The 24978-nt window shown below is 36.7% G+C and overlaps 1 protein-coding gene across 2 annotated transcripts in view; it reads left to right on the top strand.

The window, feature by feature from the left end:
* Window positions 1–24978, top strand: part of SUCO (SUN domain containing ossification factor) — a 137389-nt gene that overhangs the window by 59006 nt on the left and 53405 nt on the right. The window contains exons 4-11 of one of the 2 annotated variants that reach the window (XM_049881200.1): window positions 1468–1622; window positions 2952–3089; window positions 3312–3465; window positions 4547–4670; window positions 6159–6283; window positions 6750–6817; window positions 21756–21863; window positions 23403–23508. In XM_049881200.1, coding sequence (XP_049737157.1) covers window positions 1468–1622; window positions 2952–3089; window positions 3312–3465; window positions 4547–4670; window positions 6159–6283; window positions 6750–6817; window positions 21756–21863; window positions 23403–23508 — 978 coding nt within the window. Of the gene's footprint in view, window positions 1–1467; window positions 1623–2951; window positions 3090–3311; window positions 3466–4546; window positions 4671–5973; window positions 6284–6749; window positions 6818–21755; window positions 21864–23402; window positions 23509–24978 lie in introns of those variants that run through there. The other variant, XM_049881201.1, reaches the window with a different exon arrangement.

The raw sequence follows: 24978 nt of genomic DNA, 5'->3' as shown, positions 1-24978 counted from the left end.
GACACTGGCTGTATTTTTCACAGTCTGTCAGCATTCTCATTATTTCTGTTCTGGTTGTTCCATTTCCAGTAATCTAGTTTCCCTGCCTCCTTGCCTTCTCATCTTTGCTTTAGACTAAATATTGACCGTGTGGTCTCATATAGGCGATTTTTTTTAAAGGAGCACACTACTCATGGCTGATATTCTTTATTTTATGAGCCTGTCTGTTACTTAGCTAAGTGGTGACCTCAGGGAATAGTCTTGGTTCAGAGTTTAAAGAGTATCTCAAGGCGATAGCCTTGGGGAGTCCTCTAGTCTTAACCTGTCCAGAAAGTCTGGACTTTTTAAGAATTTGAGTTCCATTCCACATTTTTCTCCATTCTATCAGGATCCATCTGTTGTGTCCCTGATCAGAGCTTTAGTAGTGGTACTGTAACTGTGTAGTATGTTTTGATGATATTCATTTGGTAAGCATTTAAATGCCTGCTGGGTACTGTTCTAGACACTGCAAACATGAAGGTCAGTGGAACATAGTCCTTAGTCGAGGTAGTTAATAGCCTAGTTGAAGAAGTGGCGGAGACATAAAGATGGGCATTTGAGATCTTACAGATGCTGGGATAAAAGTCTACACAGGAAGTAGCAAAGGAGTGGAGGAAGGGGAATGGTTAATTCTCCTTAGGGATAGTTGTGGGAGATAAAGGGCTGATAGAGGTTTTCAAATATGAGTAAGAATGAGGTAGATTTCACACAGTGTGGGGGTGGATAGCCCAGTGCATTCAGGGCTGAAGGAAGCAGCAAGAACAATATTCTGCTTTGTAATGTTACTTGGATTTGTACATGTCTTATGTTGTTGTTTATTGAAACATTATCTTCTAAACTGCTCAGGGGCAAGAACTATGTGTTGTATTATTTTGCCTGCTTCCATAGGATTTCTGTCTGGTTAATTAAAAAAAAAAACCCAGTTGCTGGTAAGTGAACTCCAACTTCATGGTGACCCCATGTATGTCAGAGTAGAACTGTGCTTCATAGGTTCTGAGGTGCCTCTAGGTAGATTTGAACCTCCAGCCTTTTGGTTAGTGGCCGAGCACGTTAACTGTGCCACCCAGAGACTCCATCTTGTTGATAGCATTCGTTAATTATAATGGTAGAGGAAAATATTTGTAGGTCCTGAAATGTGAAGGCGATAAACTCCTTGTCCTAGTTTATGAAATGCCATGAAAAATGTGAATGCCAGTGACATAGCTTCCAGCATCATAGGAACACTGGAACACAAAGTATTTTAAGATGAACTATATTACTTAGAGTGGTAATGTTGGAAGACAGGATTTTTACAAAAGTACTTTCTGTGGACATTCTTTATAATGTCACTTTGAAGAAATACTTTCTATAAAATCAGATAAAGGGATGATTTATTAACCTCAACACTTAATATACGTGGTATATGTGTGTTTGTGCGTATATTTTATTAAAATTTTTTTTTGTAAATAGGATAAGGAATCAAAAAAATTAAGTCCACCTGTGGTTGAGACACTCCCTGTAGTTGATTTACATGAAGATTCTTCCAATGTGGTTGTGAACAGTGAAAACATTGAAAATATTTCCAGCTCATCTACCTCAGAGATCACTCCAATCTCAAAGCTTGAGTAAGTCATTACCAAGAATAAAAAAGAATCTCATTAATGATAGAAAAATTTCTTGATAAGTTGAAGCAGCTTGATATTCAAGCTTGAAATTTAGACTATAAAGCAGACCTAAGCTATTATGTCTGTGTTTTGTTTATGTAATGAGCGTATAACGAGTCTACATTAACTGCCTAACTCAATGAAGCTGATTAGATCCCAGCTATGAAATTTCTATATTGTATAGGTAAAGCGAGGTTCTGTTATTTAAGAAACACAATGGTCATATGAATACTGTTCCTTATAATTATAAAAATCTCAACTTTCAGGTTATTCATTTCCATTAAGTATCACTATTGCATTCCATTCGTAATTATGTCATTGTTTGAGTAGCTACCCTTTTCAGACTTAATACTAAATATTCAGAAAGTTAGGTTTAAGATGTCATTAATTTAGAAAGTCTGTTATGTAGTCCTTCTAGCTTCCTCCCAGCAACTCTCCAGAGACCAAAACAAAATGCTGTTTTCTTATTATTATTTTATCAAATGAGTTATATATATGTAAAATGTATAGAACAATAACTGACACATAGTAAGAATATATAAGTGGCAGATAATATTATCATCACTACTATTTTACCAAGAATGCTAGGGTCTGGGGGGCAGAAGCTGCACACAAATATGTTCCAGTTACCATTTAGGGGTTTAACAGGAAGGGGCAAGAGAACAAGACATGTTTAGAAATAATGATATTATTTAAAATTTGTAAATATTAAATATGTATTCCAGAAAGAATTTAACGGTAGATAATACATATCTGAACAGTGCCCTTATTCTCCCATTATACTTAAATGTAACTGATCAATAAAATAGAGGTGAGGTGGGGAAGAATGGCAGGGTAAACATTTTTTAAATGAAATTCTAAAAGTGCCTGAGAACTTGAGTGCATTGTCTTAAGATAATAGGTAATTTTTGATGCTACAGGCAACAGTGCTAACACAGTAGAATATATACTAGTAGACAGACATTAAACTTCAGGGACGATACATTTAGAGTAAATAATGTAAAAGATCTTATTTTTAATGAGACTGAATATTAACCTATAATATTTTGTTTAAAAATTTGTAATTAGTTATTTCGAAGCTGAAGATGTGAACAGATCCAGAGCTTGGCTTTACATGATTTCAAATAAGTGATTTCTTGAAAACATTCTGCAGAACTGTAAAGCACACTTCTTTTTTTGGTTTAAATTATGCTTTTTTTGGGGGGGGGGTAATAACATGATGGCATGTTTAGCTTACTTTATGTTAAACTCATTAAATCACGAGATTGGCTTTTTTGTTTCTTTTTTTAGTGAAATAGAAAAACCTGGTACTATCCCTATAGCCAAGCCAAGTGAAACTGAGCAATCTGAGGCTAATTGTGATGTTGGTGAGGCCCTCGGTGCAAATGCTGCAGCTGAGCAACCTTCGTTTGTCAGCCCGCCCGAAAGGTGGGTGCAGGCAGCTGCTTGTCCTTTGTCTGAGTTGTGATAACAACAGCCTGGCGTTTGAATGGACTGGTGTGTGCTTGCATGTGCTTTAAGATTGGGAGGTAGCCGATCCCTCTATGCTCCTGTCTCGATTTACCCTGTATATGATAATCATTGCAATTTATGTTGTATAAACTTGCCACCTAGCTAAAATTTGTTTGTATGTCTTTTGGTTTCAAATAGTCTTGTTGGCCAGCATATAGAAAATGTGTCCTCTTCCCATGGCAAAGGAAAGATAACAAACTCAGAATTCGAATCAAAAGTTTCAGCAGGCGAACAGGGTGGTGGTAGTGATCCGAAATCTGCATTGAATGCTTCGGATAATTTAAAAAATGAGGTAGGTGTATAACGTGTACCATCTCCTACTTTATTAAGCAATAATATACTATTGTTAATAGTTAATTTTATAGTAATTTGCTGACTGTATTTGCCATGAGATCAGGGTGATTGAATAATGCTGTGTGTAAAACTGACATGAATTGTGCTCCCTGAGAGCAAGTGTACTTCAGGCTACCTACTGCCAGTATACTACACAGAGTTGTTTCAGGTTTGGACTCTGTTTACTTATATGTAATTTTAAAAAGTCCTTATTTAAATAATTTCTTAGAGTGCTGTAGAGAAGAAGCTCTATTAAACATCTTCAGAATATAAGTTAAATTTAATAATACGAGGTGAAATTTAGGCTCTTCCAGCAGAAAGACTAAAGGGACGTTTTACCTGTTTTTATTTGCTGCATTTATTGTTCATATTCTTTGCCTCCCTTCCCCCTTTTGATTTGTAGGAGCTCTTTAAAGTTGGTAATACTCCTTTGTTGGCTGAATGTGTTGCAGATCCTTCTCTCAGTCTGTAGCTAATTCATCCTTAGAGTTTATGATCTTTTGATATATTTAATTTTTTATTTTAATCTAACCAAATGTGCAGACATGTGTTCTGCATTGTGCTAAATCTTTTACTACTCTGACTTTCTTCTAAAATTTAAAAGTCTTGCTTTTTATATTTACATTTTTAAAGCCACCTAAGATTTGTATGTATATGGTACTTGTTAAAGATTTTAGAAACAATATATTATTAGTTTTCTCCCTTTAATACATGTATAGATACACTTCAACTAGAATATTTTATTAATTCATAAAGTATATGGTTGTTTGCTAACAACATAATATAGGGTCTTTTACAATTCATGCTTATGTTGCCAATACGTGGTGCTTAGGTAAAAAGTATGAATTCTTTCAAGAGAAACACACCTTTTAAGTAATTCCAAATGTTTATTTTTACCTATTTTTTCTAAAATGCTATTATTCATTATAAAAACTAAGGCTCTTAATTAATTTGACGGAAGCATTTGTACTTATTTTTGTAATTTATTAATCTGTATTCTTTGAAAGTTGAAATCTGTTCAATTTTGATAACCCTTTCAGAGTTCTGATTATAAAAAGCCGGGAGAAATTGACCCTACATCTATAGCAAGTCCCAAAGATCCAGAAGATATTCCAACATTTGATGAATGGAAGAAAAAAGTTATGGAAGTAGAAAAAGAAAAAAGTAAGCAAGCTCTGGGATCCGCCCCTCCTCCTTTTTTTTTTATTTAAGAGGGTAGTTTAAATTTGTTTTTCTCTTTTTAATCACTGGACTAAAACTTACTTTGAATGTTTTTAAGGAAGTAGTATTTTTCTGTTTATAACCCTAATATAAAGAACTCTTAACTCTGACACTTATTCTACAAGGACAAAGAGAAAGTATAGAACTTTCATCCAACTCTATTTGTAGTAAATTATAAGAGTAACAGGCGAACAGGGTGGTGGCAGTGATCCCAAATCTGCGTTGAATGCTTCGGATAATTTAACCCTGGTGGCACAGTGGTTAAAGCTCTCAGCTGCTAATTGAAACCCACCAGCTGCCCCTCGGGAGAAAGATGGGGCAGCCTGCATCCGTAAAGATTTACAGCCTTGGAACCCCTATGGCACTATTCCGCTCTGTCCTGTAGGGTCGCTGTTAGTTGGAACTGACTTGACAGCAATGGTTTGAGTTTGGGTAAGAGCAGTAGAGAAAATAGAAGCAACAATTTAAAGGCTGTAGTCATTCTGGTTTGTTAAGGGTTTATGACACAGAGCCTTGCACCTCACAATTTTTCTATAATTGAGATGAAAGTCACTGCACTGCCTTTTTATGTTTTAACCCAATGCAATAATTTATAAAAATGCATTTTAAATGATATTAAAACTATTTGTATATAATTATACATAGGTAAATTACCCATGGGTAATCAACAACTAAGTATCCCTGGTGGCTGAACAGTTAAGCACTCGGCTGCTGACTGAAAAGTTGGCTCTTTGAACGCACCAAGCACCTCTGTGCCAGAAAGTCCTGGCGACCTGCTTCTGTAAAGATGAAAAACTAAAAACAAACCCATTGCTGTTGAGTTGATTCTGACTCATAGCAACCCTATATGACAGAGTACAACTGTCACATAGATTTCCCAAGGCTGTAAATCTTTATGGAAACTGACTGCCACATCTTTCTCTCATGGAATGGCTGTTACATTTCGGTTAACAGCTGAGCTGTTAACCTGTTAACCACAGGACAACCAGTGCCTTACCGTAAAGATTACAGCCTAGAAAACCCTATGGAGCAGTTCTAGTCTGTCACACATGGGGTCGAGATAGACTCAATGGCACCCAACAACAATAATCAACAATTACTTGGAAAGTTGTACCTTTAGTGGAATAAAATGTATATACGAAAAAGCTTTGATTTTTATGGAAAATCTTCATTTTATGAGTTTATACTACTTGGACATAAATCAAGTAATATGGACTTTTGTAGTTAATTTGTCTATTGGAGGTATTACAAAGTGTTTGAGGTAAAACATTTTGAATTTCTAGCAGATTTTTAAAATATTTTCATAAGCATTAAAGCCTGTCCTTCTCTAGAGGGCACTCTGTTAATTTTGAGATCAGTTGTACTGCTGAGGAAGGATATTTTCAGTTATAATCATCATATAAATGTGTTTATAATAAGATTTGTCTGCAGGTCAGTCTATGCATCCATCTTCTAATGGGGGTCAACAAGCTACCAAAAAGGTCCAGAAAAATCGAAACAATTATGCCTCCGTCGAATGTGGTGCCAAAATTTTGGCAGCAAATCCAGAAGCCAAGGTATGTGAGTGTAAACCAATAACTTTATTAAGTACAGGCAGTGGGTTGTTTGCTGGGAGCACTATTTTAGCATGAGCTATATATTCCTCATTCAATAACAAATGCAGTATTTTGCCTTTAAAGATATTTTCACCTATGACTTCTTAATTTTATTCACATATTACTCCCTGTTTTTTAGCTCTTAAAACCTGTGTGACATTTTAAAAAGGAAATAGTAGAAAATTAGTTTTTCTTCATAGTAACAGACATTGGATTTGATATGTTTTAAGGCTAATTGAGCTCTGCAACTCTACTGGTAAACTTCAACCACTTTAATTTTTTTTTTTTTCCCCCAAATTGAATGTTTCAAAATCTTAAGTATATATTAAGATCTAAAAATATAGAAATCCTAGAAAGCTTTAGAGTTGAAATATACTATTTATTATTTTTACTTAAGTAATTAATACCCTCCCCCCTTTTTAAATAGAGCACATCTGCTATTCTTATAGAAAATATGGATCTTTATATGTTGAATCCTTGCAGCGCTAAAATTTGGTAAGTAATATAAAAATTAAAAAAGTACATTCTGTATATGTACATATTGTGTTAGACTCTTAGGGTTAGACTGATTGACTCATGTAACCATTCAGTGAGCATTTTTGATTGATTGGTGCCTACACTGTGGTTCCGTACTTAGCTCTTTGGGTACAGAATTGAAGACAGAATGGGTTTCTTTTAAGAAGGTCACAAAAAACAATGACGGATTTGGTCAAACAATTACTGAGTAGAATAAAAAGTACTGTTGAAATGGTATTGATATTATAGGTACAAAGATGATTTATAATTGGGAGAAGGAGATGAGGGAGGGCTTCCAGGAAGAGGTAGCTCTTGAACTGAATCTTGGAGGATTCCTATGGAGTGGCAGATCAGGGGGCCAACGGTATTCAGGAAATATAAGCGTAAGGAGACAGTGTTGAAAAGAGCATCTTTCCTCTGGGCGACTACAGACAGACACAACCCGGAGCTGCTGTTCTAGGCATGGCCTGGAGGAGAATGAAAGTGGAGAGTTAGCTCAGCAATAACCAGGCCTTCAGATACTGTGTATAAACAAACCCAAAAACCAAACCCATGGCTGTCAAGTCGATTCTGATTCATAGCGACCCTATAGGACAGAGTAGAGCTGCTCCATAGGGCTTCCAAAGAGCGCCTGGTGGATTCGAACTATCAACATTTTGGTTAGCAGCCTGAGCTCTTAACCACTGCGCTACCATAGCTCCCCAGCTTAAAAAGAAAAACAAAAAAAGAACTTTATGTTAAATGTCATGGAGTGTAGCATTTGTTTTAAATAAGGAGGTGACAAGATCTTACTGGCATTTTAAGACTTGTCCTCAAAGGACGACCTACAGTAAAATACAATTGGAAGCAGGGGAACCAGTTAGAAACCTCTTATCGTAGTCCAGGTGGGAAATGAGGGCTTTACCTAAGACATTGTCAATTAGGATACAGGGAAGAGAAGTATATTTGAAAAATATTGAGCGCAGATAAAGTTGACAGCTCTTGATTAGTAATTGGATTTGAAGGAGAGAATGGCATGTAGGAAACCTTGCAGACTTGTGGCTTCAGTGGCTGTATCTGTGATTCGTCCATTACCTAGGAGTATAGGAAAAGAAACAGATTTATGGGGGGAAATAATGTGTGATATGCCAGCAGTTTTATTAATTACTTGATTTTATTGCTCAAAAGCAGCTGTTTAAAAAAAGCGAAGTAAACCACTGCCATTGTGTTGAGAGAGAGAGATATATATATATTTAATAAAAAAAAAAAAATACGTTTTAATCCTTAAAAATAATGCTTATTCTTCTCTGAAATAATGCTTACCTTGAAAATACACACACACACATATATATATTTAGGTTTGACTTGAAAATTAACAACAGACTAAGGATATTAAGGGATAATTTTAAAATCTTAATTTTTGGTCATACCATTTGGTCTGTAAATTGTATTTCAGGATGTTATTATTTGTTCATTTGAGATTATAATCAAAATGCTATTTTTGAAATTTTATTTTTATTAATAAAAGCCTTTATATCAATCAAAAACCAAACCAATTGCTATCGAGTCAATTCTGACTCAGAGCTCTCCTATAGGGCAGAGTAGAACTGCTCCATAGGGTTTCCAAGGCTGTAAATCTTTACAGAAGCAGACTGCCACATTTTTCTCCCGCGGAGCGGCTGGCCGGTTCGAACCGCTGACCTTTTCAGTTAGCAGCTGAGCACTTAACCACGGTGCCACCAAGACTCCTTCAAGCCCATATAGTCAATAACAACTCAAGTTTTCATTCTCCAAAATTTTGTATTTCAAGCAAAGATAGGCAGGGATGAAGATACATGAAGCATTCATTTTGTTTATTCTGATTTGCAGAATAAGTGACCGTTTATATGTTAATGTTTCTGCCAGGCGGTATGTATGTACGTATATGTGTATAGATGTGTGTATGTTTACTGTGTATTTTATTTTTTGCATATTTGTGTATGTGTCTTTTTGTAGTGTGATTAACAACCCTCAGAACACCTTTAACTGATTTCACCTGGTTTCAGTAGGTTGCCCTTCCAAGACGACAGCGTCTTGCTGTAGCTTAATAAGTCTTAATATCTGGTGGATCAAGTTTATATACCTCATTTTCTGTCCCTTTGTTTTTTATTTTAAATTTTAGAATCATCCTGTCAAGTTCGACCAAAAAAATCCTGCTGACATTTTTACTGGAATTGTATGGGATTTATATGGAGTCTCTAGATAAATTTTAGGATAATTGACATTTTAGGATATTGAGTTTGCCTATCCATTCATTCATTTGATGTTTATTGAGCACCTGTTAATGTGATGATGCTGGTGCTGGAATGACATTGCTTCACGGATAGACAGATCTCTGTTCCTGTAGAGTTTATATCAATCCCTGACTCTGTCCTATAGGGTCGCTATGAGTCGGAATCGACTTGACGGCAACAGGTTTTTTTTTTTTTCTGATCACTAATGAGATTGAGCATATTTTCATGTCTATTTGCCATTCAGTTTTTCCTCTCCTCTGAAATGCTTGTCTAGCCTTTTCTTTGTTTTCTATTGAGGGGTTTGTCATTTTCTTATGATATAGTAGAAGCCTGGAGATAGAAAACCAAAAGGGACGAACACGCTCGGAGTTTCTCAAACGGAAAGAACTGGGGGAAAAAAAAAAAATTGGAGCCTCGAGTTGCAATGGCGAAGGATTCTATGGGGAAAATATTAAATGACGCAGGAAGCATCAAAAGAAGATGGAAGGAATACACAGAGTCATTACACCAAAAAGAATTAGCCAACATTCAACCATTCAAGAGGTACCATATGATCAGGAGCCGATGGTACCGAAGGAAGAAGTCCAAGCTGCACTGAAGGCATTGGCGAAAACAAGGCCCCATGAATTGATGGAATATCAATTGAGATGTTTCAACAAACAGATGCAGCACTGGAGGTGCTCACCCGTCTATGCCAAGAAATATGGAAGACAGCTTTCTGGCCAACTGACTGGAAGAGATCCATATTTATGCCTATTCCCAAGAAAGGTGATCCAACCAAATGTGGAAAGTATAGAACAATATCATTAATATCACATACAAGCAAAATTTTGTTGAAGATCATTCAAAAACGGCTGCAGCAGTATATCTACAAGGAACTGCCAGAAATTCAGGCCGGTTTCAGAAGAGGACGTGGAACCAGGGATATCATTGCTGATATCAGATGGATCCCTGCTGAAAGCAGAGAATACCAGCAGGATGTTTACCTGTGTTTTATTGACTATGCAAAGGCATTTGACTGTGTGGATCATAATAAATTCTGGATAACATTGCAAAGAATGGGAATTCCAGAACACTTAATTGTGCTCATGAGGAACCTGTACATAGAGCAAGAGGCAGTTGTTCAGACAGAACAAGGGGATACTGATTGGTTTAAAGTCAGGAAAGGTGTGTGTCAGGGTTATATTCTTTCACCATACCTATTCAATCTCTATGCTGAGCAAATAATCGGAGAAGTTGGACTGTATGAAGAAGAATGGGGCATCAGGATTGGAGGAAGACTCACTAACAACCTGCTTTATGCAGATGACACAACCTTGCTTGCTGAAGGTGAAAAGGACTTAAAGCGCTTACTAATGAAGATCAAAGACCACAGCCTTCAGTATGCATTGCACCTCAACATAAAGAAAACAAAAATCCTCACAACTGGACCAATGAGCAATATCATGATAAATGGAGAAAAGATTTAAGTTGTCAAGGATTTCATTTTACTTGGATCCACAATCAGTGCCCATGGAAGCAGCAGTCAAGAAATCAAAAGATGCATTGCATTGGGCAAGTCTGTTGCAAAGGACCTCTTCAAAGTGTTGAAAAGCAAAGATGTCACCTTGAAGACTAAGGTGCCCCTAACCCAAGCCATGGTATTTTCAGTCGCATCATATGCATGTGAAAGCTGGACAATGAATAAGGAAGACCGAAGAAGAATTCATGCTTTTGAATTATGTTGCTGGAGAATATCGAATATACCGTGGACTGCCAAAAGAATGAACAAATCTGTCTCGGAAGTACAACTAGAATGCTTCTTAGAAGCAAGGATGGCGAGACTGCGTCTTACATACTTTGGACGTGTTATCAGGAGGGATCAGTCCCTGGAGAAGAACGTCATGGTTGGCAAAGTACAGGGTCAGTGGAAAAGAGGAAGTCCTTCAAAGAGGTGGATTGACACAGTGGCTGCAACAGTGAGCTGAAGCGTAACAACAATCGTAAGGATGGCACAGGACTGGGCAGTGTTTTGTTCTGTTGTATGGGATCGCTTTGAGTCATAACTGACTCGACAGCACCTAACAACAACAACAACTGTAGAAGTCTGGGTGTGATTTAGCAGTTTATCTTGTAGACTGGATTCGGTTTAACAGTTTATCTTAGATACGACCCTCTGGATTGGGGTAATAAATGTTGCATGTGTTTTCTCCAGTTTGTGGATTGTGCTTTCAGTTTTTTCATAGCGTCTTTTGATGACTAGAAACTGTTTTAATATAGGTGAATTTATCTGTCTTATAAAGAGCTGTCTTTGTTGTTGTCGTTAGTGTTGGGTCCCTGTCCTGAGGTCATGAAGATATTATCTTACATTTTCTCTAAAACTTAAAAATTCTGCGCTTCACATAGAGGTTTATAATCTCTTTGAAATTATTTTTTATGTGGTCTGCAGGGGGCACTCATTCCCGCTCCCGTTTGTAAACATTCATCCCATGTTTGTTCAGTAAGTCACACTTTCCCACTCGACCAGGCTGCCCTTCTCACAGAGTTTCACGTGTCAGCGTGGGTTTGTTTCTGGACTCTGTGCCATCGGCCAGTGTCTCAGTGCCTGCAGCAGCACCACACTGTCCTTAGCTTTGCGAATCTTCTTTTCTGGAAGGCAAGTTTTTGCCCCTTATTTTTCTTCGGGACTGACTTGGCTATTCTCCTGCCTTTACTTTTTCTCATATATTTTAGAGTTACCCTGTTGAGTTCCCCAAATAGCACATTGGGATTTTGACTGGAATTGTATGGAATTTTTAGATGACTATCAGATATTGAGTTTTCTTATCTGTAAATAAGGTAGATTTATTTAAGTTGTCTTTAATGTCTTTTAATAAGATTTTTTAAAAATTTTTCTGTAATGACATGTAGTTTGTTAATTTATTCCTGGGCGGCTTTTTTTTTTTTTTTTCTGTAACTGTTGTAAATGATATCTTTTCAAATTTCATTTAGTTTTTTCCTTGTGTACAGAGATGCAGTTGATTTCTGTATATGGATCTTATATTCAGCTACCTTAAGGTCTCTTACTAACAATCTGTAGTAGATTCTTTTAGTGTTTCTGTGTAGACAGTTATAGCTTCTCTACAGAGTTTTTTGTATTTCCCTTTGTTAAAAATTTCTAATCCTTATTATTTTCATTTTTTCGCCATAACAGCTTGACTAGGCCCTTGAGAAAATCATTGACTAGAAAACAGTGATAGTAGGTAATCTCATCATATTCTTTAATTTGAAGGCAGTGCTTTTTTTTTTTTTTTTTTTAATTATGCTTTAAGTGAAAGTTTACAATTCAAGTCAGGTTCTCATACAAAAATGTATACACACATTGTTATGTGACCCTAGTTGCTCTCCCTACAATGTGACAGCACGCTCCTTCTCTCCACCTGTATTTTCTGTGTCCGTTCAGCCAGCTCCTGTGTCTCTCTGCCTTCTCATCTCGCCTCGAGACAGGAGCTGCCCACATAATCTCATGTGTCTACACTCTTCGCCAGTATCATTTTATGTCATAGTCCAGTCTAATCTTTATCTTAAGAGTTGGCTTCGAGAATGCCTTTAGTTTGGGGCTAACAGAGAGTCCGGGGACCATGACCTCTGGGGCTTCTCCAGTCTCAGTCAGACCATTAAGTCTTTTACTAGAATTTGAAGTTTGCATGCCACTGTTCTCCTGCTCCATCAGGGATTCTCGGTTGTGTTCCCTGTCAGGCCAGTTTGGTGGTAGCTGGGTACCATCTGGTTCTTCCAGTTTCAGGCTGATGGAGTCTCTGGTTTATGTGGCCCTTTCTGTCTCCTAGGCTCATATTTTCCTTGTGTCTTTGGTGTTCTTCATTCTCCTTTACTCCAGGTGGGTTGAGACCAATTGATAGCTTTTAAGACCCCAGACGCCACCCACCAAAGTGGGATACAGAACGATTTCTTAATATACTTTATTATGCCAGTTGACCTAGATGTCCCCTGAAACCATGGTCCCCAGACTCCTGCCCCTGCTCCCCTGTCCTTCGAAGTGTTTGGTTGTATTCAGGAAATTTCTTAGCTTTTGATTTAATCCAGTTGTGCTGACTTCCCCAGTATTGTGTGTTGTCCTTCCCTTCACCTAAAACAATTCTTGTCTACTATCTAGTTAGTGAATACCTCCTCTCCCTCCCTCCCCACCCTCATAACCAGGAAAGAATGTTTTCTTCTGTGTTGAGACCTTTTCTTGAGTTCTTATATTAGTAGTCTCATGCAATGTTTGTCCTTTTGCAACTGACTAATTTCACTGAGCATAATGCCTTCCAGATTCCTCCATGTTTTACGGATTCATTGTTCTTTTATCGTTGCATAGTGTTCCATTGTGTGAATGTATCATAATTTGTTTATCCATTCATCTGTTGATGGGCACCTTGGTTGTTTCCATCTTTTTGCTATTGTAAACAGTACTGCAGTGAACATGGGTGTGCATAGGTATATTTGTGTGAGGGCTCTTTCTTCTGTAGGATATATTCTACGGAGTGGGATAATGGATCGTATGGTAGTTCTTTTGCTTTTTAAGGAAGCACCATATCGATTTCCAAAGTGGTTGTACCATTTTACACTTCCACCAGCAGTGTAGAAGTGTTCCAGTCTCTCTACAACCTCTCCAACATTGATTTTTTTGTGTTTTTTGAGTTAATGTCAGCCTTGTTGAGGTGAGATGGTATCTCATTGTAGTTTTGATTTGGGTTTCTCTAATGGCTAATGATCATGTGTCTCTTAGCTTCCTGAATGTCTTCTTTGGTGAAGTGTCTGTTCATATCCTTTGCCCATTTTTTTAAATTGGGTTGTCTTTTGGTTGTTGAGGTTTTGCAATATCTTACAGATTTTAGAGATTAGATGCTGATGGGATTTGTCGTAGCCAAAAATTTTTTCCCACTCTGTAGGCGGGTTTTTTTACTCTTTTGGTGAAGTCTTTGGATGAGCATAAGTGTTTGATTTTTAGGAGCTCCCAGTTACCTAGTTTCTCTTCTGGTGTTTGTGCATTGTTAGTAATGTTTTGTATATTGTTTATGCCATGTATTAGGGCTTCTAGTGTTGTGCCTGTTTTTTCTTCCATGATCTCTGTTGTTTTAGATTTTATATTTAGGTCTTTGATCCATTTGGAATTAGTTTTTGTGCATGGCATGAGGTATGGGTCTTGTTTCATTTTTTTGCAGATGGATATCCATTTATGCCAGCACCATTTGTTAAAGAGACTGTCTTTTCCCCATTTAACAGACTTTGGGGCTTTGTGGAATATCAGCTGTTCCTAGGTGAATGAATTTATGTCTGGACTCTCAGTTCTGTTCCATTGGTCTATGTATCTGTTGTTGTACCAGTACCAGGCTTTTTTGACTACTGTGGTGGTATGATATGTTCTAAGATCAGGTAGTGTGAGTCCTCCTCCTTTGTTCTTCTTTTTCAGTAATGCTTTACTTATCCAGGGCCTCTTCCCTTTCCATATGAAGTTGGTGATTTGTTTCTCCATCTCATTAGAAAATGCCATTGGAATTTGGATCAGGATTGCATTGTATCTTTAGATCACTTTGGGTAGAATAGACATTTTTGCAGTATTGAGTCTTCTATCCATGAGCAAGGTATGTTTTCCCACTTATGTTTTCCCCTTTTTGGTTTCTTGCAGTAGTGTCTTGTAGTTTTCTTTGTATAGATCTTTTATGTCTCTGATTAGATCTATTCCTAAGTATTTTATCTTCTAGGGGGCCATTGTGAATGGTGTTGATTTGGTGATTTCCTCTTTGATGTTCTCTTTGTTGGTGTAGGGGAATCCAACTGATTTTTGTATGTTTAGCTTGTATCCTGATAATTTGCTGAAATCTTCTATTAGTTCCAGTAGTTTTCTTTAGGGCTTTCTGTGTATAAGATCATATCATCTGCAAATAGAGATACTTTTACTTCTTCCTTACCAGTTTGGATGCCCTTTATTTCACTTTCTAGCTGAATTGCTCTGGCTAGGACGTCTAGCACAATGTTGAATAAGAGTGGTTATAAGGGGAATCCTTGTCTGGTTCCCGTTCTCAAGGGCAGTGCTTTCAGACTCTCTCCATTTAGGATGATGTTGGCTGTTGGCTTCGTGTAAATGTCCTTTATTATACTGAGGAGTTTCCCTTCTCTTCCTATTTTGCTGAGAGTTTTTATCATGAATGGGTGTTGGACTTTGTCAAATGCCTTTTCTGCATCAATTGATAAGATCATGTGTTTCTTGTCTTTTGTTTTATTTATGAGATGGATTACATTAATTGTTTTTCTAATGTTGAACCATCCCTGCATACCAGGTATGAATCCCACTTGGTCATGGTGAATTATTTTTTTGATATGTTGTTGAATTCTGTTGGCTAGAATTTTGTTGAGGATTTTTGTGTCTATGTTCATGAGGGATATTGGTTTGTAATTTTCTTTTTTTGTGGTGTTTTCACCTGGTTTTGGTATCAGGGATATGCTGGCTTCATAGAATGAGTTTGGAGTGATCTGAAATACCTTCATTAATAGTGATGTTAACTCTTCTCTGAAAGTCTGGTAGAATTCTCCAGTGAAGCCGTCAGGGCCAGGCTTATTTTTTTTTGTTGGAAGTTTTTTAATTACCTTTCGATCTCTTCTTTTGTTATAGGTTTATTTAGTTGTTCTATCTCTGTTTGTGTTAATTTAGGTAGGTAGGGTGTTTCTAAAAATTTGTCCATTTCCTCTAGGTTTTCAAATTTGTTAAGAGTTTAATTTTTCATTGTATTCTGTTATGATTCTTTTAATTTCAGTTGGGTCTGTTATGATATCACCCATCTCATTTCTTCTTTGGGTTATTTGCTTCCTCTCCTGTTTTTCTTTTGTTATTTTGACCAGTGGTTTATAGATTTTGTTGATCTTTTTAAAGAACCAGCTTTTGGTCTTTCTAACTCTTTCAATTGTTTTCCTGTTCTCTAATTCATTTAATTCTGCTCTAAATTTTATTATTTGCTTTCTTTTGGTGCCCCAAGGCTTCTTTTGCTGCTTCTTTGTGTTTGTTCAAGTTATTGGAGTAATTATTTGATTTTGGCCCTTTCTTTTTGGATATGTGCATTTATTGCTGTAAATTGACCTCTGAGCACTGCTTTTGCTGCATCCCAAAGGTTCTGGTAGGAAGTGTTTTCATTCTCATTTGATTATATGAATTTCTTTATTCCATTCTTAATTTCTTCTGTAACCCAGTAGTTTTTGAGCAAAGTATTGTTAAGTTTCCATGTGTTTGATTTTTTTTCCTTACCTTTTCTGTTACTGATTTCTACTTTTATGGCTTTATGGTCAGAAAATGTGCTTTGTAATATTTTGATGTTTTGGATTCTGTTAAGGCTTGCTTTATGACCTAATATGTGGTCTGTTCTGGAGAAAGTTCCATGTGCATTGGAAAAGAAAATATAGTTGTCTGCCGTTGGGTGGAGTGTTCTGTATATGTCTATATGGTCAAATTGGCTGATTGTAGCATTTAGATCTTCTTTGTCTTTATTGAGCTTCTTTCTGGATGTTGTGTCCTTCACCGAAAGTGCTGTGTTGACGTTTCCTACTACTATCGTAGAGCTGTCTGTCTCTCATTTTAATGCTGTTAGAGTTTATGTATTTTGAAGCCGTGTTATTGGGTGTGTAAATATTTATAATGGTTATAGCCTCCTGTGTAAGTGTCCTTCCTTATCCTTTGTGGTAGATTTTACTTTAATGTGTGTGTATTTTGTCAAATTAATATTGTCACTGCTGTTTTTTGATTATTGTTTCCTTGATATTTATTTTTTCCATCCTTTGAGTTTTAGTTTGTGTCTTTAAGTCTAAGGTGTGTCTCTTGTAGGGAGCATATAGATGTATTGTGTTTTTTTAATCCATTCTGCCACTCTGTTTCTTTATTGATGCATTTAGTCCAGTTATATTCAGCATAATTGTGGATAGGTATGAGTTTAGTGCTGTCATTTTGATGTGTTTGTTTGTGTGTGTTGTTGACAGTTTCTTTTTTCCAGTTAATTTTCTGTGCTGAGTTGTTTTTCTTTATATATGTTGTCTCTTCCTCTTTTTCATTGTTGTTTCTTTTCTATTTGCTGAGTCTTTATGTTTTTCCTGTTTTTTATTTTGATATGTAGTATTGTCAGTTTCCTTTGTGGTTACCTTGATATTTGCCTCTGTTTTTCTAAGTTTAAACCAAACTTTTATTTCTTTATATTGCCTTGACTTCTCTGTATGAAAGATCTATGACTGCATTTTTTAGTCTCACGTGTTTGATTTTATGTTGTCATCTTTTACATAATGACGTCTCTGTTCCCCTGTTTTAAGCGTTTTAGCCTTGACTTATTTTTGTGGTTTCCGTATCTGGGTTGATATCTGGTTGCTCTGTCTTGTGTTCTAGTCTTGGTTTGTTATCTGCTGTTGCTGAGTTTCTAACCAGTGGACTCACTTTAGTATTTTTTGTAATTTTGGTTTGTTTTTTTGCAGATTTTCTAAACTTCTGTTTATTTGGAAATGTCCTAATTTTGCCATCATATTAGAGAGACAGTTTTGCTGGATATATAATTCTTGGCTGGCATTTTTTTTCCATCAAGGCTTTATATATGTCATCCCTTTACCTTCTTGCCTGCATGGCTTCTGCTGAGTAATCAGAGCTTAGTCTTACTGACTTTCCTTTGCGGGTGACTTTTTGTTTATCCCTAGCTGCTCTTAAAATTCTTTATCTTTTGTTTTGGCAAGTGTGATTATAATATGTTGTGGTGACTTTGGGATCTACCTTATGTTTGATGAGCATCTTGGATAGATATTTTCTCATGTTTCACGATGTCAGGGACATTTTCTGCCAACAAATCGTCAACAGTTCTCTCTGTGTTTTCTGTTATCCCCCACCCTCCCATGCCCCCGTTCTGGTACTGCAGTCACTCGTAGGTTATTCCTCTTGATAGAGTTCCACATAATTCTTAGGATTTCTTCATTTTTTAAAACTCTTTTATCTCATTTTTCCTCTGATATGTTGGTGCCAAGTGCTTTATCTTCAATCTCCCTAATTCTGACTTATATTTCCTTAATTCTGCTCCTGTGACTTTCTGTTGAGTTTTCTAATTCTGAAATTTTATTGTTAACCTACTGAATTTCTGTTTGCTGTCTCTCTGTGGATTCTTGCAGCCTATTAAATTGTCATTATGCTCTTCTCTAATCTTCATAAGTTCCTCTGTTGGTTTGTCTGTGTGCTGGTTGGCTTGTTCTGTGTTTTACATGAACTCCTTCCTGATTTGTGAAGAGTTCTGTATATTAATTTTTTGTATTCTACCTCTGGTAGTTCCAGGAAGTTCTCTTCATCCAGAGTATTTCTTGAGTCTTTGTTCTGTGAGCTTGCTGAAGCCAGCATCGTCTGCCTCTTTATGTGATTTGATATTGACTGTTTTTACTGGGTTGTTTCCAAGCCATTAATAAGTTATTGTATTTACTTATTTTATGTTTGCTTACTGTGTCCTAGCTTCTTGTTTTGTTTTGTTATGCCCAAATAGGCTTCTTGAGTGAGCTAGTTTGGTTATTGGCGCCTTTGAATCTCTCATGTCCTGTGACTAGGTGGTTAGAGCTCTTAGTAGGTATATGAGCCCAGGAGTCTGTTTGCTTTTGTTTTATCGATTTAGCTCAGGTTTCAAGGTCGTTGGTCACCAAGTGTGTGGTGCAGGCTCTCACCTACAGTCTTAAACAAGCAGGGGTGATTGGAATAGGCACAGGTATCTGGCTGCAGTAGGGATGACACGCTGAGCAAGGCAGGAGGTAGAGGATGACAACTGGCCCTGAGTGTCTGAGGAAAACGTGTCCATGTTACATAGAGCACATATGTGGGTGGGTTTTGTAGCTGGACCATGGCGCTCAGTGCTTTTGGTTGTAAACCCTCCTTGGACCCCTGTCAAGGGTAGCTAGGTGGCATGGGTGAAGCCACCAGTCCCCTGGCCCCTGATGTGGGTAGTTGAGGACCCTGCTTAATAGCAGAGTGATGTCAAATGTCGTGAATCTGCCTCTCCACCTTATAACTGAAACAGTTGAAGTTAGACTTCAGGTGTTTACACTGTTGTACTGTGCTAGTGAGGGCCTGTGCTGTTGAAATGGGCCCACACAAGTCTATGCAAGGGTGAGAGGCAATGTCCATGGACCACTTATGGCTGTGCTTAGGCAAAGGAGCTGTTTCTTTCCTGAGTTCCCTGCTTGGGGTAGCTGGCGGATTATTTTTTCCCCGTTTGTTAATTTTTTCCTTCTTTCAGGCCAGGAGGATGACTGAGGACGTGTGACAGGTCTTACTTCAAGCCCAGGGAAAATGGCTATCACTGAAGCTGGCTCAGGATTTGGTGTAGAGCAGGGAGGGGTCAGTAAAATGGGAGAGAGTTTTTTCCCAAAGGGGTGTCTTTTGGCCTGTGCGGTAGATTAGACATAAGTGCTTAATCTATTGCCCAGAGAGTGCTTTTCACTGATCCTGGAGGCGTGAGTGAACTCTCCGGTGCTTGGTCTCTTCCAATGTGGAAGATGTGTCCCAAATGCCACTGGTTGTCTCATCATGCTCTCACCAGTGGAATCGGCTTTCAGGATGCCGGCTTCTGCCAGGTCAGGTCTGGCAGCTCCTTGTTGCTTCTGAACTATCCTTCCCTCCCCTTGCCGCTCAGTCTGATTTACTTGTTTTTTCAGGTTTCTGTTATAAGAGGGATCACTGAAAGCATCTGACTACTCTGCCGCCTTGGCCCCACCTTCAAAGGCAGTGCTTTTGAACTTGAACCATTAAATGTATGGTTTGGCATAGATTTTTTATTCTTTATTAGGTTAACAAAGTTCCCTATTGCTGGTTTGTCGAGGATTTATTGTTTGATTTTTTAAATCAGTTTATCAAATGCCTTTTGTGTATCTTTTGATTATTTGCTTTTCCTCTTTTTATTTATTTTTCTTTTTAATTTATTAATATGAGGAATCACATTTATAGATTATCAAATGATATGTCATTCTTGAATTCCTGGGATAAATACGAACTTGGTGATGATCATTTTTATTTGGTTTGCTGAAGTTTTTAGGATCTTTATTGAGATTTGTGTAACTTTCTTTTTGGGTTTGGTTGGTTTTTGTGTTGTTTTGCTATTAAATCTATACTATCCTTAGACAATGAGTTGGATAACGTACCTCCTCTTCCTGTATTCTGGAAGAGTTTGTGCAAGGGTAGACGGATATAAGTCTGGCGTCACTACTCATTGACTAAATGACTATTAGGACTTCTGATTGTGTTTCCTTAACAGACCAAATAACTGTGGCTTTAAATAAGAAGCAGTTTAATTTTCTCTGATGTAAGAGTCTGAGCTGGTAGGTGAAAGCAGGGTATAGGTCTGCTGTGTAACACTGAGCAGGTCAAAGGGCCCACACATCCCCATCCTGTTTCTCTGCCATCCCCTGAGGTGGTGCCCTGCCTGCATTACGGAGATGATTTATTCCTGCCATGTACTTATTCCAGCTTGTACGGTGGGAGTAAGCAAACAGAGGGCTAGCAGCTTCCTTTGAAGGCCTTGACCTGGAAGGTGCACTTCTGCCCATATCTTATCTCCCAAAACTAAGCAACATGGCCAAGGTTGAGAAATACAGTCTTTGACGGGTGTCTATATGCACAACTTGAGGGTTCTGTTACTAAAAAGAAGAAAGGAAGAATGTGGGGTAGGCAGTTAGTAAGGATTTATTGAATGATTCTATAAAGTGGAGATAATATCCCTTGCGGTTATGAGAATTAAATAAAAGCATGGATGGGCATCACTAAAATGGCATCTGACCCAGAGTAAGCATTCGGCAGTTATTAGAACCTGTCTGAAACCTGACTGTTTTATACTGTCTTCTGGAACATGGTTCTTCTTTAGCCAAGGTTAAACACAATGTTATTTTTAATGCTTTTCGACTTATTTAACATTTAATTGCTTTAAATCTCATTTGGTGTAATAATTAATTAAACACTTTTTTTTAAAGTGCTAGGTGTCATGCAAGTTGTTTTTTTTTTTCCCCCAAATGCCATCTTACATACAGTTTTATTTTATACACGTGGAACCATATTTTTCATTTATTTTTGTGAGCAGAAGTTATTTTGTGGCATCTTTCCATTTCAATAAATATAAGTCTCTAGATCATTTTTTAATAACAGCTTTATTGAAGTATGATTGACATACAATAAAGTGCTCATGCAGTAAACTGCAACATGTCAAAGTGTACAATTTAAATGTAGACACAAGGGTAGACGTCCGGAGCCACTTGTCCTTCAGGTAAAATTCTGAAGGTGTTTTGCTGACTCAGAGGCTGTGGTGCCTTTTAAAGATGACACATATGCCAAACTGTCCTTGAGCGTAGTCGATTTACACTATCACTGGCTGTTCCAGTGAGACCATTCCTTCTCCAAGAATGAGCTTTGTCATTAAAAAGTCATCTTTTTAGTATGATGGGGCAAAATGGATTTCTTTTTTCTTCCTACTAATGATATGCTATGAAGATACTTAAAGGAAGGTATTCCCTGTGGATAACTCAGGCTGGAAATAGTCTTTCCTTACATTTTAATGAGTAACTTTTAACAGAAGTCTAGGTTATGCATACTATTCAATGTCATGTTTAATACAAACTAATTTTAGTTGGTTGATCTAAATAATTGTCTTGTGTTCTTTTTGAAGGTTTGTTATTGAACTATGTGAACCAATTCAAGTAAAACAGCTTGATATTGCAAATTATGAATTATTTTCTTCTACTCCTAAAGACTTTCTGGTTTCTATCAGTGACAGGTAAATTCTAAATCTCATTTCTATAGGATCTGTGTTTGATTTCCAGAATAAAAATTTTAAAAATGGGGCACTCTTAGCTTTAGTCATTTTATTTTTTCTTTTAATGTATCAGTTTATAATAGTGGTAACAGTACTACTGTAGGGTAGGCACTTGTTAAACATCTTACTTTCATTAACTCATACAATGCTTATAACGGCCAGGTGGAATTATTTCCCTATAGGGCGAGGAAGCAGACAAGGAGAGGTTAAGTAGCCTATCCAGGTCACATAACTACTGAGTGGAAGAGCCAAAATTCAAATCTAGACCTGTGTGACTTCTAAGCCCTTATTTTTAATCATTTTCTCTGTTGTATCTAAATATTTCATTAAAAAGTTATTAAGAATATATATGTGCAAACAAGGGCTTCATTTTATATCCTGAGGTACATTTTTGTTAAAATAGATTTTAAAGCCTTTTTTGTGTATACGTGTGTGACAAAGGAAATATACATTGTAAAGAATTTGGAAGAGAACCCCAATCCCACTGACCAAAGATTACCATTGTTCTCGTTTTGATATAGTCCTTTTAGCATTTCCTATGTGTTTATTTACTGATTTTACAAGAAATTATTTAGTTTTTACTTCTTACACCCTGAGAATGTCCCGTTTGTTTTCATCACACATTTATGAGTACCTAATATTTTTCCCCAATAGAGATGTTTATTCATTCCACAGGTACTTTCTGAGTGCCCACAATAACCATGCAGGACATCATTATTCTCCTATCACTCATCATTAAGAGTTTTTCCAGCATGTGTCCTCTCTCACCCCACACGCAGCATTGCCTGTATTCAGTTTCTGAAATCAATTCTCAAGATGCTTTTGAGAATTCTGTCCCTTTTTCTGCCACTAGCCTTCCTCAGATTGCTTTTCTCTAAGCTGCAGTTTTCCTATGTGCCAAATAGCCATACCGAGCTCTGACATACAATGTCTATTTTAAATATGATAAGAGAGCTCATTATTTTGAGGGGTTCCTTAAATGCTGCAGTAAACAAAAATAATACTTTCATGCTTTAATATCAGATTTCCTTTTAAAAGGTAACAGCTATAAAGGCCTGTCAAATTCAGATAGGATGGTAAAGGCTTATTTTCTGTTTCTTTTTCCATGTACTCGTCAGTATGTGAAGAGTCATACTTCCTTTTGCCAAGACAGTCTCTTGGCTCTTTTCTGTTTAAAACCTCCAGCTCACTTGGAAGCCCTGCAGACACCAAGAGGTGGCTCTGGTCCTGCTTTGGCTTCTCCATGTACTCCCTTTTAGTTGGTAGTGGTGTGATTTTTCAAGGTCCTCCTTCCCGGTAGAGAGAAACCTGTCAGTGTTTAGTTGGGGGAACAAAAAGCATTTATTTAACTCAAGGACCTGTCATACTTAAACTGTGTTAGATCAATATGTTTGTCTGGAAGGGAAAAAATATATACAGAATATATTTTGAAGATGTGATGGAACTCAGTATATGGTTTATGATTTTAAAAAAAGAATATATCTGTCTTATGTTTTCTAGATATCCCATAAATAAATGGATTAAGTTGGGTACTTTCCATGGTAGAGATGAGAGGAATGTCCAGAGTTTCCCTTTAGATGAACAGATGTATGCAAAATATGTGAAGGTAATGTTTGCACATGCAGGGCTGTGTTGTCTAATGGGTACATACCTACCATTCATCCCTTTCTAAGTCAGAGCAGCCAAGAGGAGATGTACTGGCATGTTCCATTTGCTAAGATAGTTCTAACTTGGATATGTTATTTTATGAGACATGTATTAATACAGTCCCTTTTTAATCATTGGAAACCTGGTCCAGTTTTTTTGTATTTGTGGCTCTGATGAAATTCCAAATTATTACTCTTAGTTTTTTTTTTTTTTTTTTTGAGTCTTTTTATGTCAGATGTCATCTTCATAGTATTGTATTTCTATTTTAAAACCTAAGTCATTGTTAATCACTAAAATCTTTAAAACAGGTCTGATTTCTTATCTTATTAGAATATGATTCTTGGATAGTTTAATATCTAATTATTTGGCATTATCATCAGTAGGCTTTTGCCCTTTCTTTGTATAATCAAGTGAAATATTCTGTGTTAAAATACCAGGTCCAAATAAAATAAACTTTTAGACACTTATATTCCGTATTCCCTTCTGCTTCCTCCATCAGCAAATTAAGTAGAATTATAGCTCGTGAGTTGGATTTAGACAAAATAGAAAAAGTTCCTACACCCCTCCCCTCTTTTCCTTAAAATAATAGCAATATCTTAAAGTACCATTGTGTTAACAGTAAGACCATTTTGAATGGCAGCAGCTCTATCTGTCTTCTTTTTCTTCTTTAAATATGAGGACTCACAGCTATCTAATTGTCTTCTGGGATTTTACTGTCTGTATCTTTTTAAAGCATGTACTAATCTGGTTTTTATAAATGGATAAACTTGTAGTATTCCTAGTCTAAGTATAAAAATGCTAAATTATATTTTAAAAATACAGTTGATATTCTCAGTTAATGATTCAACAGTGTTCAGAAAAATGGAGAGATGTGTTCAGTTTCTTTTTAAGTGAGACTGAAAATTATGTAATGACCTTTCATGTGGAGAGAGCACAGTTTCTGTCCTGTGAGAAAAAAAATGTTAAAAATTGTTTGCCAGGTGATACAGTCGTATTTAATTTTACAATTAAGATAGTTCACACATTATGAAATAGTTCTGAGAATCATTCTTTGTACTGTCTACTTGGTTAATACTGGAAGAATGTTTTATCGGTGGCGTATAAAATGCTGTATCAAAATCCCCTACCTTGTGCCTTTTATGCTGGGAGGCTATAGAGCTTTTTGGTGTTGATTGGTTTTATAAAAACCCCTCTTTGTACAATTGAGTCTAAACAAAAAAAAAATTTACTTCTGATTCTCATTTTATATTGATAAATTTAATATACTTCTACCTGGATTTTTCTTATCCCAGAAGAACTAAACCCTAAGTCTACAAACTACTTTTTAATACCTTATGTTTTAAGTAGATCGATATTATATATCTTTTAACTTTGTAGGTTATATACTTGAAGTAACATACCGTATCAAAAAATTCATGCTATCCCTGAA

The sequence above is a fragment of the Elephas maximus genome, chromosome 3 (genome assembly GCF_024166365.1).
Source record: "Elephas maximus indicus isolate mEleMax1 chromosome 3, mEleMax1 primary haplotype, whole genome shotgun sequence".
Lineage (NCBI taxonomy): Eukaryota > Metazoa > Chordata > Mammalia > Proboscidea > Elephantidae > Elephas > Elephas maximus.
The sequence above is the reverse complement of the archived record's forward strand: the minus strand, read 5'-3'. Positions and strand labels throughout refer to the sequence as shown.